The sequence below is a fragment of the Embiotoca jacksoni genome, unplaced genomic scaffold (assembly GCF_022577435.1).
Source record: "Embiotoca jacksoni isolate LCO1_2020_lvr unplaced genomic scaffold, fEmbJac1.0.p SCAF_6, whole genome shotgun sequence".
NCBI lineage: Eukaryota > Metazoa > Chordata > Actinopteri > Embiotocidae > Embiotoca > Embiotoca jacksoni.
This window is the reverse complement of record NW_027185414.1, coordinates 16,722,207-16,741,157: the sequence shown is the minus strand read 5'-3', so window position 1 is coordinate 16,741,157 and position 18,951 is coordinate 16,722,207. Positions and strand designations below refer to the sequence as shown.

At 41.6% G+C, this 18,951-nt stretch overlaps 1 protein-coding gene across 6 annotated transcripts in view; it reads left to right on the top strand.

The window, feature by feature from the left end:
- The first annotated feature begins 1,802 nt into the window (after window positions 1-1,802).
- Window positions 1,803-18,951, top strand: part of plekha7b (pleckstrin homology domain containing, family A member 7b) — a 70,552-nt gene continuing 53,403 nt past the window's right edge. For all 6 annotated transcript variants that reach the window (XM_069174174.1, XM_069174173.1, XM_069174171.1 and 3 more), the window contains exons 1-3: window positions 1,803-1,960; window positions 2,082-2,158; window positions 2,268-2,325. In XM_069174174.1, the coding sequence (XP_069030275.1) occupies window positions 1,803-1,960; window positions 2,082-2,158; window positions 2,268-2,325 (293 nt within the window). The remainder of the gene's footprint in view (window positions 1,961-2,081; window positions 2,159-2,267; window positions 2,326-18,951) is intronic.

Here is an 18,951-nt window from a genome sequence, read left to right as displayed (position 1 = left end):
GTTTCTGCACAGGCAAAGTACTATAATGGCTTTTTGGAGGAAATGTTTTATCTTCCACTATCTCGGAAGAACAGTGCCTTAAACCACCGGGGAATAGTTCAACAAAACCTCATCAAAAGGGAATCGCAGATGAGATATTTAAAATATTGACAGATGTTTTGTTGTTCTTAGCCCACTGACCACATTATTTTTCTTTCACCAAGAACACATCAAGACATCTAATATACGCTGCACTGCAAACAGACAAAACTCTGGGCCTCTTTCTATGACTGTTTGATGAGTTTGTTGGGATACATCGTACCCTTAAAGCACATGGTGTTACTTGGAGAGAATCATATTAATGATAATACATAAGGGAGAATGGCGTGATGAAGCGAAACCTTGCCGCTTCTCTCTTTACGCTCGGTGCTCAGCAATATAACTCCTGTGCCAACACTACTGTGACTTTGAACACCGCCTGCCCTGACATGGCCCAAGTGAAATTTATGGGGAGTAGTGGTAAATTGGGCAGGTCTGTTTGATGCAGTGTAAGCATTATTGTAATGTGTCAGGCTTTCTGTCCTTAAAGCATGACTGCAGTGAAGGTGATGTGAGCCTGACAAACTTCATCTAAAGCTTCCAGTCCAATTAATGCGTGCACACGCATTCATCCACACATGCAGCCATGTTGCTTTCTGAGCACACGCACACACACTGGCACACTGGCAGGTTTACAGAGGCCTTGTTCCACTCAAATACTTTATCTCGCAAGGTATAATATGTACTGTATATTAAATTAAATAGCATTAGAGTACAATAACTTTGATTAACGTCCTGGTCCAGTACTCATAAAGGATTTTTTTGGGGGGTATTATTGCAAACGCAAGAAATATAAATCAATAGATAACATTAAAAATATGGATTATTTTTTATTGTTCATTGTAAACTTTGTTTCAAGAAGATTACATGAGCAGAAGAGAGCATATTGCAATGTTTGTTTATGTCCTTGTTAATCATATATAACAATTCTGTTGAGGTGTCATGTGTCTAAACTGCTGACTTTGTTTTGATGCAGCTTTTACTAGGTCTGCCTTCAAGAAGACTCACAGCATTTTCACCCTGAATTGTCTCTGTTTTGTCATCAGCATGACTCGTATCTAGGAAAGTTGATCAACACACTCTTGTTGAAGCAGATGCCATCTGGATCAAAATGTGGACGACAAGCGTCAGACCAAAATCTCACCCAGTTGGCTTTGAGCCTGGGAATCTCTTCTCTTGTCTGATTTGATGGGTGTTTGTGACCACCTCCCCTCTGATCCTGGGCAACCACTTCTCTGTTAGTCATCTGAACACTGCTGCTCTCAAACATTCCCAACTAAACCATTGAAAAGCAGGCTGCAAGTTAACTCATACTTTGCCCCTCAGACATGGCTGCCTGATTAAGCATAAGGTTGAGGGTTTCCTTTATTAATCCTTTAATATCCTTTAAATGACTTACATTGGGGTTTTTTTTGCTTTCATGCCCATAAAATCCAAAAGTAAGCACTTTAGAACAACTACATGTTTTCTTCATTTTTGTTTTAGCCCATGCGCTAAAGTCATTGCAATGTCCCATCATGATCCTGTGCTTTAGTCCAGTCCATTTCTCCTACACCCCTTCTGGGGCTACACCCAACTTCTCTCCGCAGTAGGCTTCATTCATCATGCTGTTGTGGAGGTCTGAAGTTTGTTTAAATCATCCAGCAGTCTGCTGCTTGTGGGTCTGGGCGCTCGGTTTCTGTATTCTTCCCCTTTAAAAGGTCTGCAGCCCTAGCGGTGGTGTTATGTTGGCTCCCTGGAAAAAGTCTGCGGAGAGGGAGAGGGAGAGGGGGGCCGAGCCCAGCCGGAGCCGAGAGATCATGGCGGCACCTCTCGGACGGGACACCCTACCTGACCACTGGTCGTACGGAGTTTGTAGAGATGGCCGGGTCTTCTTTATTAAGTGAGCAGCTTTCACTGTTCAACGCTGTGGTACTTTACGAGGCTTTAATACTGCGGTGTGACGGTTTCTCTGTTTGTTTAGCTGTTTTATTCTCGCTCAGTAACAGGTGTCTTTCTTGCAGTGATAAAACTCACAGCACTACTTGGCTACACCCGCGCACTGGTGAGCCTGTTAACTCGGGACACATGATACGGTCAGGTACGCGACAGATGATCTGATTTGCGGGACATACCGGGGGGCACGTTTCTGCTGCAATGTGTTTTCTGTCTGTGGCGGGTCCTTCAATGTGTTCTTGTTCGTGTTGTAGACTTGCCAAGAGGATGGGAAGAGGGCTTCACGGAAGAAGGAGCCAGTTACTTCATCAAGTGAGTGGCTCGTCCGCATTGTTGCATTGTTTGATCGTGTTAAATAAACCAGCTGCTTGTTTCGCTTTAAAGTGCTCGATGTGGGATTCAATTTCATTCCTGTCAGTGCTGCTCCAACACGTTTGGCTAACATGTGTGATCTACTACATAACGACCAAACTAGATTAAAATGCTGTATTGTAAACACACTTCATTTATGTGGAAAGCTGCATGTACATGACAAACCACAGAGAAACACACGGACATATGGATTAACGCACAAGGGTCCCATCGGATAGGTGAAACCAATTATCTCTGCCTGCATTGTGAATGGAAAGCAGGACAGGAAGAAAGCTATTAAAATTCTCCTCACATCCTCCATGCAGGACCTCTACTCTCTCCATTAGATAGGTGTACAGCCTCGGTGTGTGTGTGTGTGTGTGTGTGTGTGTGTGGCAGTGCACATGAGAGAGAGTGAGCCAGGGAGAGGGACTGTAAAGGTTGCAGGAGAGGGGTGTGACCATGTGGTGACAGAGATGTATGGCATGATTGCATTATTGAAGCAGAGGACAGCATTTTCAAAGTCACACGCATCACTGTGAAGTTTCTCTTTTGTCAGATTTTCACATCTTTCCTGCATTAAAATTGCCTGATTCTGGGTGAGAATCAGTAAAAGGCGCCACCCCATCACGATCGACCACGCAGATGCATTTCTGAGATGCTTGTAAATGCTAAAGAATTGTAAGTGCATTTTATTATTGTATTGTGCCTTGGATGTTTGGAGTCTGCTGTGTGCTCGTCAGTGCATATCTGACAGTTACTACGATGGAAAGCAGGACGCAAGAGCTGCTGGCAAATCATGCGGAAACCAACCAGACAAGTCAGGCTGGCAATGACAAACAGAAAGCCTACTGTAAACCAAAGAGGAGATATCTGCATTGGATTTGCATCAGCGTGAACAATGACTCCACCCATCGTGGCTTGTTTTAGGTGTAAGGGCCATGACAGGATTACGGGTAGTCCTGTCACAGCCTTTTTAGTTTGCCCCATTTGTTCCGGACAGAAGGCCTGTATGGAGAGTTGTACATCCTCATCGCTGCGGTCCCCCCGAGGTGACTGTACTCTGCAGACACCAGTTGGTAACTGTGAATTAACACTCCTTTCAATTTAGCAATGACTGCTCCTGAGAAATCTGTATAAAACAATGTAATTTAAGAGATGTTATAAGACTTTCACAGATGACGAGTTATAAATCCAGGCCGTAACAAATACATGTCCATACATAATAGACACTTTGAAATACGTTCTGGCAGCCAAAGACACTTTAAAAAGGGCTTTAAAAAAAACATGAAATGGTTTCAGCCAACAAATTTGTTGTTGCTGACGCATATTGTGGAAAGAATAAAGGCGGCCTTTGTGTTTCCCTCATTCACCCACTTTTTCTCTGCAAGAAGCGAGAACAATGCAACCACAAAGTTGTGTGATATATGGCATCTGAAATGTCAGGGCTGTGAAATCAGTCGACTTACTTGTTGCTCACGACGTGGTGGAAGGACCCGTTCAGATCCTGCTGCTCGCTTGGTTCTTTGTTGTCGCAGGATCATTTCTGGAGTCAAACAGTGGGCAGGAACACACCAGGGATGTTTCTGCTCATCTTATTTTGAGCACCAGTTTACATCTTTCCATGCTGTCTTGGTGTGTGAAAGAGAGGGAAATCCTAAAAACAACAGATACCAAAAATAATATATTTATGAATATGTAGTGTCTAAACAGTGTGGCTGTGAAGTTTTCATTTAGATAATTACTGTGAGAAACAGCTGGTGAGTGTACACCTCGTGATGACTACAACACTTTCATTGAACTCACTGTTGATACAATCCTCTATTGTTCCTTGACGGAAGTATTCTCTCATTGTTATCTTGATCTCTTGGTTTATTTGATTTCCTGCAGACGTAGATGTTGCAGTTTTCTGTATTTGTCCAGTGTGTCTACAGTAGAGCTGCAAAGATTCGTCAATTAATCAATTAGTCATCTGACAGAACATGATTGTGCAAATATTTTGATAAGTGAATAATTATTGTAATCAAATATTCGCTGCTTCTAAGGTATCAGATACAGTATGAGGATTTGTTGTTTTTCTTTGATACACCTGATAGTAACCTGAATATCTGTTGGTGTGACAGCAGATGTTCCTTTGGTCTGTGGGAATTTAAAACATATTTATGGCATTTTGTAGATAAAACTTTTAATCAGTTGATACAAAGAATAATTGCCAGATTGATCAGTGATGAAAATAATTGTTAGTTGCAGCCCTTTTGTGACACTGACCTGGATGTTAACTCAGCACTCAGCTGATTGAGCCATGAGAGTGAATACCCAGGCCTGGTTAATTTATTACTACTTTGCTCTTAAAAACTTGAGCTGGTTTGTCAGATTAAAGGTTAAAAACAGCCTCCTCTCCAGGAATATCCTAACAGCTTTGGTGCAAGATATGCTTTCGTTGTTAATGTTACTTGGCAAAAATGCAGTGCAGAAAAGAGTGAAGATGGCTCTGGCTCAATGGGATTAGTCCTTAAAATCACATTAAAAGAATTGGAAAGCAGCAGGATAACTTGGACTGTGGCCCCTTTTTCAGACCGTTAAAATCCTTACAAGCATCAAGTACTTTTATTGATAATTGCCAACAACTCAGGATGTAAAATGACTTATTTATACAACAGGAACAATCATTAGCACTGAATTTATGTGAGTTTGTTTTTGTTCTCGGTAGTGGAAATCATGATCCTTTCTGTTTGATGAATTTATCTCACTTAAACATCAAACTTTCTGAAGTGGGTCTGATTCTTAGCACAAAGAAAAAAGTCTGATATAAACCCCTGCTGTCTATCCTGCTTCTGTTCTTACATCTAAGCTGTCCAGGAAGTAAACAGCTACAAAGTCTAGAACTGAAGTCAACATGGTGCTGCCTTGACAACAGGTGGTAGATTTGGTTGTGTGTTGATGCTGGAATTTAGACCAGTCGACGTACAAAGGAGGGATTGTTCCAACACTGTTGCTCTGGCAGAACTGACATTTATTTACACCTTGCTGTGGGTCAGCCTGAGGATGGCAGATGTTAACTATCCGATTAATGCTTACTGATTTCATGCTTAATTTACAGAGAATGTCTTCGCTCAACTTTTCAATTTTCCGTAAAAGATGTTATTTACAGCACTTTTGATCCATTGTTATTAACAAATCAATAGGCTGAGCAGTTGAAACTGGAGGAGATGTTTTAAACTAATGGCTGATGTCTTTTGTCATGTATGGCAGCAGATTGAAATCGAGTGCGTCTGGCTGTCATACTTCTGGAAAACCTCAGAGGAAGTGGCCCATTTTGAAAATCATCATCCAAAATCATCCCATTTCAATCCCTGTAGATAGCGGTGCAGATGAAAGAGGTCTGTACGTCTGACAGGTGTACATCAATACAAGTGAGCCAATGGAAAACAAAGCTGAAGTTTAGAGATGAATGAGATGTGGCCTTGAATGTCATCAACCTTAGTTGTAAGTCACATGATTAACTCTTCTAGTATTTTGTATTTTAACAAGAAATTGTTTTGAGTAATTTCCTTGAAAAAGCTGAGGAAACTGAGTTCAATTAGGTTTCCTTTCCACCACATTACTGCCACTCACGGAGCATAGGACATGTGCAATTCTATAGCTCCCTGAGGGAAAAATGACCCCACTGAGGTACAATGGTGTCCTGTTGAGGACACAGTTCACATTGTTGAATGGGCTTACAATGCGGTGGGCCAGTCCAGGAGGAAGTGTTTCATATCCACACTAAAGCTCACATACTGTAGATTTCACACCGAAAAAAGGCCTGCCTCAACTTTTTTACTCCTCAGACATGATAGTTCTGTCAGTATTTCATTGTTGTCTGGGATTTTTGATGACTATTTGTCCCACTGCTTATTAGGTTTTTAGGTTGAGCTTGCATCTTTTTAATAGCTGACTATTTTGATCAGGACAGCAGGAGTTAATTAGCCATGAGATGTTTTGGGAGTTTGAAGCAGGGCTTTTTAATGGGGGATAGAAAAGAAGTGTAGTATCCCTACAGGCCCTTATCTTAAAGCTGATTTAATGAAGCTTTCTTTTTCTGCAAGCACATCAGATTCATACATCATTGCTGAGGCCAAAACATCATTACTAAAAAAGATGGCTCCAAGGTTCTTCAAATGACCTTGTCCCTTCCAAATTTTCATTTTTCTAATATTAAAGATATATTGAATCTAAGTTTACCCCCTGTGCTCTGTCAAGGAAAATGAATGCATGTCAGCAAAAAGTATTTAAACTGAGCTTAGTCTATTTTTTAAAAAAACTGTCATTGTACTTGTACTGAAAATCAGCATTAACTTATAAACTTTTAAAGTGAAGTAAAACTTCTATTGTTCTGGAGTTGTTTTTGTGCAGGACCATTCTGTGCGAGACAAGTTGACCACAGTGGATTTAAGATTTGAGTTTTGCTCGACAGGCATCACTTTTAAAGTGTTTTCCCAACTGAGCTTTTTTGGGGCTGAGGCAGGAAGATAGGGCAGTGTTTTCTCTCAAAGAGGCAAAGAAGCATCAGAAAGTTGCTGACATGGTCAAGCTTTCACCCGAAATGGTCAATGCTCAGATAAAGACTCAGAATGTGAGCAAAACTTAATCCCTAACTACTGATGCTTCACAACGTTATTCACTGACATTAGTGTTTTAAAATGGCATTGGGTATGGTAGATGAGACAGACCATTGTTGGATTTGCTGAGTAACTTCATGTTTGTATAAAGGACTGCGAATGTAAAGAGACATTGTTTGGACATGCAATGTTATCAGTCCATTAAATGGCCATTATCAGTTGTCATCACTCCCATAATTAGCAAGGCTGCATTTGACCTCCCGCCATGTAGAACCACTAGTCCAGCGCCACCTCTCAGGACCAGGTGAATTTAGCTCTGCATAATTATGCTTCAGACTGAGCGAACTACACTGACTGAGACCTCAAGTGACTGTAGTCATGTTTACGGGAACAACCGAGGAAGTCAAGTCAGGTTAAATAAAGGTAGAGAAAGTCGGTGTATGCAAGAGGTCAGGTTGGATGGATTTGACAGCTGTTTCGTGTGTAAACAAAAGTCAACGGTGACTTATTTCAACTTATGTACACAAGTTAACTTGCGTAACATGTTCAACTTTCATAACATGTGAAACCTACAGACATAAGGAACTGATTGTGACCCAAACCACGATCTTTTCCTAAACCTCACCAAACTTTGACCACATCCAACATTAACCATGTACTTATTATTGTTAGCATGAAGCCAAAGGTCCACATCTGTCGCTGGTGCTCTTCATCGATCATATGCGTAGTTGATAACAGCCTACTGAGCTGGCTAGAAAGTAAAGGGGGGGCCTTATTTGCTGTGTCTATGGGACAACTTGGAACGGCCATTTGATGGGCTGATAACATTCAAAGCAGGTGGCCCCGGTCAGCAGGCAGGAGGAGGATCAGTGCAAAGCTTTTGTTTCAGCAATGCTGAGGTGAAGGTGACAAACATTCAGGTAGCTGTCCATCCTCACTGATAGTCCACTTACGTTGAGCAGTCCTCTGTCTATGTATGAGCCCATGTATGAGCTGTGCTTGGATGCTACAGATAAGAAGGTGACACTTGGTAAGTCGTGAGGTTGATCCAACCTCTTGTCACAGATGTTTCACTTAATAAGATCCCACAACACCAACACCTGTCCAACTGTGCTCCATTGAGCAAACATTCATTACATATTTATAAAGTGCAGGTCTGCCCTCTTTCTGGGGTTCATTTCTGCTCTTGATGACACAGTCTTAACTTTTTTCTCAACAATGTATTTGTTGTGCTTAAGTATTGTGAGAAACAGCTTTGGCGCACCGTAGGGATGCTCGCTGCTTTGGCCTTGATATTTCTATGTCCACAAGTAATAGCTGGTCTAATTGAACTGACTCTGTTGGGCTCTACAGAGGAATGTGGGGGCCATATTTCTTGAAGCTGTGTCTTCAGAATCTGATAGCAGCACTTTCAGAGTACCTTAAGCACCTTTGAATTGCGAACAGCAAACATAAAGCACAGATATTGACCGCATGCATCAGGAACCACAGCTATTTTCTGAAGCATTAAATGGGGGAAAACGTTATCTTAAACTATTTTAAATTGTAGCTGAAATATTCAATATGGATATATGCTGTAAATTTGCATGTACACTCTGAAGAGCTGTTACTGGTTTTGGTTTTATTTTAGCTCCGACAGGTTTAAAATTTTCAACCAATCTGCAATATGATCTGATCATTTTTGGTGCATTTGCCTGTGAAGAGAGACACAAAGTTGAAAGTGCTGAGCCACCATTCATCTGCACAATGAACTAGGTATCAGGAATCTTACTAATGTATTTGTACAAAAAACATGTTTAATTTTTTTCACTTAGCTGAATCATAAGCCAATTATATAACTGTATAGTATAGAATATTCATTTTCTCACTGAATAACATTATTTAGTTCATCAGACATGGAATGATATTTTGATACACACAAGAGATCATTCACACGTGTGACATTTGTGGATGTCGTACCACATTGGACCTATATTTTGAATTATGTCCATCATCATCATCATAAGGTCATTTTAACCTGGTTTGTTCAATATAGTGTCTGTACATGGAATCATCATTTGTCCTCAATATACATGACTTGTGCAGACCTGGTGTGTTTGTGTGAGCTTGTATGTAAACACACGTCACTCTCTGTTTCTTCACTTTCCTTCCGGCTGGTTGTTGACAGCGACCCACAGCTGAAAATACATACTCGGAAATGGTTGTGTCATTCTTGACAGGCAAAGTCTTGATGGATCAGATTATTCCTGCCTTATCTTCTCAAAACGGAGAAATTAGATTTTGGCTTCCTTGTTACCATGATAGGAGACTAAAAACAATGCAGTCCTTTAACATGTTACAGGAACTGCTTTGTCGAGGTAGACTGACCTCCTGTATTCAAAGGGTACACTGAGGCATCACCATTATGCCATTTATTTGTACTTGCTCATGACATTAGCTAATTATCAAATGAAAACACATGTGGCCCTTAGTCATTCTTGCAAAATGCCAGCACCTTGTGATTCCTCATTTTGATTAAACTCCCAGCTTGTTGCACTCCTCCTCCCACTGTTGCACCATGTGTGGTGTGCAGGGAATTTAGATATTGACTGAACAGGTCTAATATATTTCAAGGTAAAGAAAAGAGCATCATCATAAAAACTGTGTGCAAAATATTTTCTCCAGTTTGTGTTTTGCTAGAAGAAAATGGTTCGAGTAAAACATGAGAAACCTACTTTCCCTCAAACAGACACACTGGCCTCGAAGCAGAAAGCATTAATCCTTTGATGATGGCAACGCTGAACATGCTAACATAATCTTTAGCAGCCTGTGCAGGGATACTGAAATTTATATCAGAATTCATGGCCAAGGAGTTGCACATGGGTTGTTGGTGAGGTAGCACGTTTTCTCACTGTTGTGTGGTGATTTCTGTTCTCTGTCGTCATTATCAGTATGCCCTTGTGTTGTGACTAAATCCTTTCAAGCTATTATGTTTGTGCATCTATCTTCCTTTCTTGCTCGTGAGGCGGCCTGAACCTTCACTCGAGGTCAGGGCGTTTTATAAACAGGGCTGGGTTGTCAATATCATGTCAACAATGGCTTATTACAAACCTTGTGACAGGTCTGTAAAATACTGTCTGAGCGTACAGATAGTCGGAAGCTGCGGCAGGCGACTGAATAAAGACGATGAAAACAAAGAGTAGATTTAGTGTCTGGTACAGTGAACGTTTGTGCTGCAGAATAGAAAGGAAGCTTTCCATCAGGCCTTGCTTGGACTTGCAATATTTAACCCGGGAACTTGCAATGAATGAATACATTAGGAGCTGCAGGCCAGAGTTGCGCTCTGTGTGATGATGTGCATTATCTAGGATGACTCATTCATTGTCTAGATAAATCGAGCAGGTTGAGAAGTCAGAGCTGGAGCAGTGGGAGTCAGAGCAGAAACAGGGCAGGGGAGATGCTGGAGCTGGGATGGGGACCAACTGTTGCAGTTGTCTGCCCCTTAGCGAGGGCACTGACTCAGCTGATCATGAAACAGAGGTGGCTGCTGAGCTGGAGCCCCCCAGTTTGGAGAAGGAGAGGCAGACTGAGACAAGGTAATACTGGTTGATTGGTATTATCACAGGTTGAGTCTGTATGTGAAATTTGTGTTTTTATGTATTATGTTACTATGATTTTGGAGGCTGTAATATGATATGATAATGTGTCCTGCAAATTTGAATTCTGCTGGCACAGAAAAAAAGACACTGACAAATACCTAAATACCTTCTATAGGAAAACAAAGAAACTTTAGTTTTGTTGTATTTTTTCTAGTGTCATTTATCACTCTTTTCATGCTGTAAAAGCAGGAAGCTCTGCACTTGAGTGATTTCAGCTGCACCTCTGGAGGAAAGAAAGAGTTTGTATACCCTTCCTCTGATTGAATTCAGATGACAGCTCTTTCTGCCGCATTCTGTCAGAGTCTGAGTGCGACTGGAGCCACTGCAGAGAGAAGCAGGTCCCACACTGTTCTCATCTCACCCGGCCGCTGAGAAGAGAAGTGATTAATCGCAGCCACAAAGGTGAAAGATGGATGTTGTTTAAAGAGAAAATATTTCTAGACAGCGTATCAGAAAACTAGCAGTTGTTTTTGTGAAGTAGTCATTTTTATTTCATCCAACAGATTCCAGTGTTTGGTTTTAAAGTGATGAGCAATATACAGGTAGTTAATATGTAAGAAAGTCATGTCACCACTGATACAGGATAATGTGATGTTAATTTTTAGTGTACATCCATATGTATGTACAGCCTATAAAAGTTATTGAATTGCAAAAGTAACCGTCTATTTGTCTTTTAGCTGTGAAACTGCAACTGAGCACTTGCTAAAACTACAACCCACACACTTATTATTAAGAAACCTTGTATTAGGTTTAATTAACAGCATTAACATTGCATTAATCAATAACATGATAATACTATATTATTTAATATTATCATATTTACACAAACTGGTGACCTGTCCACGGTGTACCCTGCCCAAACCCAAAGACAGCTGGGACCGGCTCCAGTCCCCCTGTGACTCTGTTCAGGATAAAGCGATTATGAATATTAGTTCTAACCTTGACATTACCACACAGAATGCTCATCGTCTCAGTTTTATAGTGATTTTGCATTTTCAGGTCGTAGTTATAGCTTTACTTGTTTATTTAACTGTCACTGATCTTCTAATTGTCATTACCAGCTATAGCAGCAGCTGTTTGCAGCCACTGCACTCTACCTGCCCAGTGCAAGAAAGACAGAGTTAGTGACTTGATGGTGAACAGACTCGTACGTTGAACATCTAAATAGACTAAGCATTGAAAAGCTAGAGAGTATATGAAGCTACCGATTATGTTGGTAGCCAAAAACACAGCTAGAAATGAATATTGTTTCTCAGTTTCTACTGAGTGAGTGACCAACACAACTGTGTGCTCATCAGTATTTTTTAGCTTGTTCCACTAACCAAAGTTGACAAAAAAAAAAGAAGCTTTGAATTATAATCTTGCATATTAATTACTGCAGTGAATCAACAGTGGATCTATTTGAACCAGGATGAGGTAGGAATTATTTATTTATAATTATTATGTATTTATTTATCTGTGCTTATGGTTTTGTGAAAGAAGAAATGGTGCAATGTCCAGACTGAAAAAACCCCAGAAATCTTGGGACCAACAGACAGCATGTAGGTGGTCTGTGATCACAGCCATTTTTCAACATAGCACCTTGAATATCTTTATGCATTTGTCTGCTTTACATGACCGCCTGTAGCAATAATCGTGTTGTTGTTTTTTTTCTCCCAATATCATACTCATGGTATATTTGTCTGAAGGCTGAGAAACCTAAAACTTCACTAAGCTTGTATTCAGCAGCATTTTGAATGTACGAGCCCTGAAAAATGTTTTCTTATTGTGGATTACTTGATTGAATATCGCTGTTCCCATTAATGGAATATTGAGTGTGAAAAAGACAAATGAAAAAGCTGTTCTGGTCAATGCTTGCAAGAGTAGATGTGGCGGTTAGGGCAATTTCACTCACTGCAGCATTTATTGAACACATTGACCACACAGCTGTTTGATTTCTTGCAAACCAATCCAATTTAATTTTCCTTGGTGCCGAGGTGCATGGCTAATTTTGTATCCATGATCCAATAAATGTTTCGTTTTTTTCTTTTCTAAATCTTTGCGATTGATAACTTAAGATGGCTGTGATCAGGTGTGACCTCCAATTATTGTGTGTAATTTGTGGATACAAAAATAAAGGCTGATATGTGCACTTGATTATTATTTTAAAATCTTCATCTTCATCTTTCTGTATGAACAGTGTTCACAGTGGTCGTGCCCCCACCATGGATCATCATGGATCAATAAGACCTGGTGGAGCACATGCGTGTAAGACGTGCTGTTCTGTGTGTAGCCACTAGATATTGCTGTTGTGTTTGTCTACTTGACAACTTGATGGCACATCACACATTTTATGTTCATCTTTTGTCATGAGAGATGACGAAAATAATACATGTTTTAGCACTAAAATCCTCCTTTAGTCAGAGCAGCCCTCTCCTGTGTTTGTTGCATCAGTTTTGTATTGAATATGTAAATGTCTCTACCTTTTAGTCTAGATTTAGTCTATTAACTCGAGGCCTGTGCGGTACTTCCAAATCAGTTTTTTGTGGTTGGTTGGGTTTCTGATTTGCTAACTGGATGGATTGGGTGGGATCAGAATAATTTTATTGAGACAGTATCATTATTGCTTGCAGCTTGAATTTGTTGTCAGGGTGAAAGAAGTTCAGTGAAAATAGGTGACAGTAAGTGAAGTGCGAATGTTGACTTTGCTGTCCATCGTATAGATTGACCCACACCACCCTCATACAGCCCTCTGCTCTTATCTATATGTCTGTCTGTGGATTATTGAGCTGGCACTGCAGCAGCCAGCCTCTCAGCTCTGCTCTCCATCCTCCATGCCTCTCCCCCTCCGGCTGACGGGGATGTGATCTGATCAAGAGGACTCCGGGTGAGACGGAAGGCTCCGGTTGCAGTCAGAGACCAAGGTCAGCGTCTTTGCTGGACCAAACAGTTAAATGATAACTACTCATCTGCTAACTAAAAAGAGTGGTGGCTTCAGAGTTTCCTAGCAGGTTAGGCCCTTCTACTTTCCTCTTTCTTCACCCTCTATATAGGGACAGAACAAAGGAGTGTTATCATTTTATTTCTCCCAAGAGAGGCAAAGTAGAGCTCCATTCTGTAAGTGCTGGCAGTGTTCCTGAGTGATCAAGAGTAGAGAGAGAGGGCTGAAACAGCAGTTATACTCCTGTCTGACACCCCTCTCTGTCCTTTCTAGCATACCCAGCTAGCACACAATTTAACAGGCTCAGTTTCTATACGTTAAGAGAGCAAAAAAGGGGACTTCTTATTGGTCGTTTTCAGGATCAGGACAGATTTGGAATTGGACTCTTAGCTTGTCACATCTGATCACTAACTGGTGAGTAGCAATGCAGCAACATGCACAGAGAGAGGGTTTCATATCTTGCAGAGAAATACTGGGGATGCTCAATAGTGTGAGATGAGGGTGATGAATCTATTCATCGCATGCATTTAAATTGAAGCATGAGTCATAGTCGTCTGGGGAGAAAATAAGATTGTCTGTTTTGCACAGAGGCTATGAAGTTCAGTTTCAGCTTTTAAAAACTTTATTCTATTCTGTTGTTGTTCTCTTCGTTACAATGTTGTTTTCTTCATTATGTGTATTTGGCCTTTGATTGCATTCAACTGACTGTTTGCTTTGTGGTCTCTATGTTATTTTCTAAATATTTACAGTAAGTTCTCTCCTTTTCACATGATCTGACGTTTCCATCATATTTGTAGATTAATTTCAGTAGTTTAGAGTGTATTGAGTGTTTAGTGCTGGTGTGGGAAGTGAAGAAGAATTCAGATTTTTCATTTCAGTACAAAAGTCAGATGTTAAAATACTCAAGTAACATCCATCTCTCAAGTTTCTTGCTCGATTGCAAAACATTCTCCATTTGGTTATTTTATAAGCAAGAATAATCATTTGGTTTTCTTTTAAACTCATATTTATAAAACTAAACAATGAGTTACTATTTGCATCCCTTTTTTTAAATTTTTTTTTTTTACACTGAAAACACTCTCTGGCAGTTGAGTTTGTTGGACTGGTTTGTATGTTGCAGTTTTTCCACAGTGAAATGAGTTAAGAGAGGGCCAATGTACAACTCAGATGGCCATCGGTGGTGGTCAGATCCAGTGATCTGTCAGATTGGTATCATCTCCACTGTTGAGGAGGTCTTTACTTGCAGTGCGAGTGTCTTCGACCCCTATAGGCATGCTAATGAGACGTGAAGGAGGGTGTAGCTGGATGAGAAAGAGCAGCAGGGGATGAAACTCAGGGAATGGGGGCAATAGCAACTCTGTGCATTGGTGCACATGTGTGTATGTATGTGTGTGCAGGTGCTGCCAGTTTAACCTGTGAGCACTGTCTGAGCGTATCTGGTGCAGAAAATAGTTTTCCCCGAAACCCCAACTCCCCTTATTAGCTGTTCGAAGACGTTTGTAGTGTGGCAGAGTCATCAGTCTCTTTCGCTGTTGGGTCACAGCCCAGTCCTCACCTCCATTTCTCATGTTGTCTACTCAACTCCCACTCGTCTCCCCCTTCATCTGATCTGGCTGTTGTCCTACGATGCAGTATGTAACAGACATATAGGAGGAGCTATTTTGCACTCAAGATCACATCTGCATTAAAAACCACATATCCTTGGAAGATCACTTTTTAGTTTTTACAGTTTGAAATTTGAAATAGCCTTCCAAAGTGATGATGTATCATAGTTCCACCTTCAATCATCTCCTGTTCAAAATTGCACCAAATGATTAGTTATATAATATATAATGATTTCTTATACAATGTAAAGTTGCACTACTCCCCCTTTTCCTCTATCACTCCCTAAACTCTTTCACTTGTTCCCTTACTATTTCCTGACCGTAATTCCTCTTCCCTCCTTCCTTCCCTCTCACCCTCCTCCTCTCTGCTGTGTTGCCTTCGTGACTGCAGAGGGAATGGAGCAGAGAGAGCGTCCAGTTCAGGCAGAGCTCTGCTGAGGAAAGCCTGCAGTAAGAGAGAGGAGAGGTGAGGAGAGGAGGGATACCACCACAGGGAGGGAATGAGAGACAAGAAATTAGGATTATATGGCTATGGCTCAGTACCTATGGTTTTATTTAGCGCTTTGGGGCCTTTTACATGATTTATTGTTGAGCTTGGCTGGCCTTAATAATATCAATCACAAGCCTGCTGCTCTCAGAGACAGGACAGTTCAGTGATGGCATGTATTTTTAGCTTAACCTAAGCAGCCCAGCCCAACACAGCACAAGCGGGAAAGAGGATGTTTTGAATTAATTGACGCCACGGTGCTCAGCAGAGGACGTCAGCAACAGCAGCACTACCAACTGAGAGAAGTACACACACACAGGCAGCAGTGAGACGAGCACAGCACAGCAAATCACAGACCTGCAGCTGACATGCTGGGCCAGCCAGGACAATCAGCCTCACACGTCCTCTACAGGAGGCACGCAGTGTATGGCGCGACTCACAGGTGTGTATCCCAGCCCCTCTCCTGTCACGTATGTGGGATTGTATTGCTACGTAGCTACTAAGGAGGTGTGTCTGCTAAAGCTTTCCAGCAGCTGCGAGAGACACAACGCTTTTGACCGCATGCCGTTAAGTGTTCGTACGAAGTAATCACGCAGACGGGAGACTTTACATGCATGATGAAAAGTGTCTGTAATCTGTTTTTGTGGAAATGAAGGCAGCTGGCTGTTTCACCTTTACAAACCTTTGGCGAGCGAATGTACCAGTGCATACTAATAAGGCAGTCTTTACAGGAATGAGAAGACGGGGAGCGTGACGGCGAGAGATGCTCACTGCAGTGCCTCATGATTACAGGTCACTGATCACTGTGTCGATGTCAGCAGAACTGTGATTCTCTTAGGCTGATTATGATATACATGGTTAATGTCTCTATAGACTCCACTGTTGCAGAGGTTTGATGCAGTCCTGCCCACTTCTGAGGGAGCCAGACATGCACTTGCCAAAGGAATGTACTTGTTTACATGGGACTGCTTCTCAATCCCTTATACATTAGCTATGAGGCCCCGGCCCACACACAGACAGACCCTCAGAGATATACACAATATATACAGACTCATACAGACGCTATCACATCTGCTGCATATTTCACTGATCCATGCACGGACGAACTGTTTAGTTCTCCTTTTGCAGAATGTATGATGTTTGCATTGGTTACTTAAACTTAAAAACTTAAGACTAAAACGTTCTCTCAGCATCGGTGGTTTGAAATCCAGGGACTTACCATGGTCGGACTTTCAGGTATATGAACTTGCAACCTTCAGTTTTTAAGCTGCTTTTTGGCTAACTGTGATGTGGAAAACATGCTATAGATCCATTGATTCATAGATCCATGCAAAATATAACAAGCTGATTATCATTCTGTCAGGGTCTCGATGTCATCTGCAGCGATAAGGTTACTCAGCCTATTTATCATTCCTGCATATGCTCCCTCATCGGTCAGCCCCCCTGCTGTGCTCTCAGCCACAGAGGCAGTCTGCTGGAAACACCAGACCGCAAAATTTCACCTATGATCAGCAAATAACAGAAGCTGACAGCTTGAACCAAATGGGAATCAATATTGTTTTCATGGCAGGATATATAGCTCTAACATAGCTCTCATTAAAGTAACATCGATGAGCCTCCGGTGGGTTTGGTCTGGTGTTGTGTGGTGATCTGTTTTCAATGGGTTATGTAATGGTCAGCTTGAACTTGGTCTGGTTCTAATCAGGGTGTTGAGCATCTGATCCAGTGTTTAGTCCACCCTGTCACTTCCCACACACACAGTCACACCCAACCCAGCTCCTGCTTGCTGTTTTATTCTTCGACCACAGGGTGAAATGTGGCCAAAAGCCATTGTGCTTCATTTGTATGCTAACCTAATTTAGAGGTCATGTCGCTGATTGAATGGCTTCACCACTTCAGTGTATAAAATAGGTGCAGTGGACAGAATACAGCGGAGGGAGTATCAGAGAAAGGAGGCGACCTCTCCTTAACCACAAACATACCGCACATTTCCAGGGAGACTTAATACTTCTAAGAATAGACGTAATGATGATACCTATCAGAAGGTTGAAGTATTTGAAAAGGGAGAGCATTCTCTGTGTATCAGGACCATGACCTTTTAAACTCCCCACACTGTGATGTACAGCCTCGGTGAGTGGGATGGAAATTCCAGGGAGGGGTACACATCTGGGAAAACCTCGATGCTGTTACAGTTTTAGGGCCGTGCCCCAGATGTGGCCTACCTTCCTCCACTGATGCCTGACTCAATAGGCCTACTGAGTCTCTGCAAGCTTTCCCCACTCGCAGGATACTGGGAGCTAAAAATAGGCTTTAAATTCAGTTAGCCTCTGCCAGCCAAGTGGAACCTCACTTAATTTATTTAATCCATCAGTTTAATTTCCTTGTTAAAACGATAATGCGATAGCCTGCATGCTATAGCAACCAAGAGGAGGAGAGATGAGTGGGCTTCAAACTAATTATTCGATCTTTTTTATGATATTGTGCTACTTTGTATTATGTTAAAACAATCAATACTTGATCACTAATCATGCAATATGGTGAATAGATATTTTATGTCACTGCTGTATTGAAAAAAAACTGGTCCAAGAAAGGGAATACCAGAAAATAAATATATCCTTTAGAAAGACGTGATGGAGGGAGCAGATTACCTTCATAGCTTTGTGTCCAGTAAATTGAACCATCAACACTGTTATACTGCCTAATAAGATAATGACATTTAAAAACAACAAAAAAAGTGTCTGCACTATGGTAGATGTGGTGTGTTTCTGGGCCACCGGGGCCTCTGTGTGTGGTGCCTGAGTGGTGTTCATTGCCAGTGAGCTCTGCAGTAGAGTAGCTGTGTTGTCTTAACCCTGTGTATCACTGTAATGTAGCTCCCCAGTGGGACTGTGTTCAGGGGCTGCTGTTCCTCCACGTTCTGGGTCTGGTCAGATTCTGTAATGAGAACTGCAAGAGAGACGTCCCTGTGAGCCTGGAGCCAATCTGGTAGCTCACACACAGGTAGCTCCCAGCAGACACGCACTCAGACACACACACACACACACACACACACACACACACACACACACACACACACACACACACACCACACACACACACAAAAAAGCAGTCTGCATGTCCTGCAAAGGAGGCAATGTAAATAGTGTAGAAGGTATTTTCCAGTCTTTGATGAGTCAGAAATGTCTTTGTTATCCTCTACTGATAATATATGATATGTATTATGGAGAAGCTGTACACAGAGAAGCAAACACTGGCCTGCTGCAGTAAAATGTGTGCTGTGCTGTACAAGCTTGGACACCCTGAGGGCCAAGATTCTCTGCAGCAAAATTTACCAGAC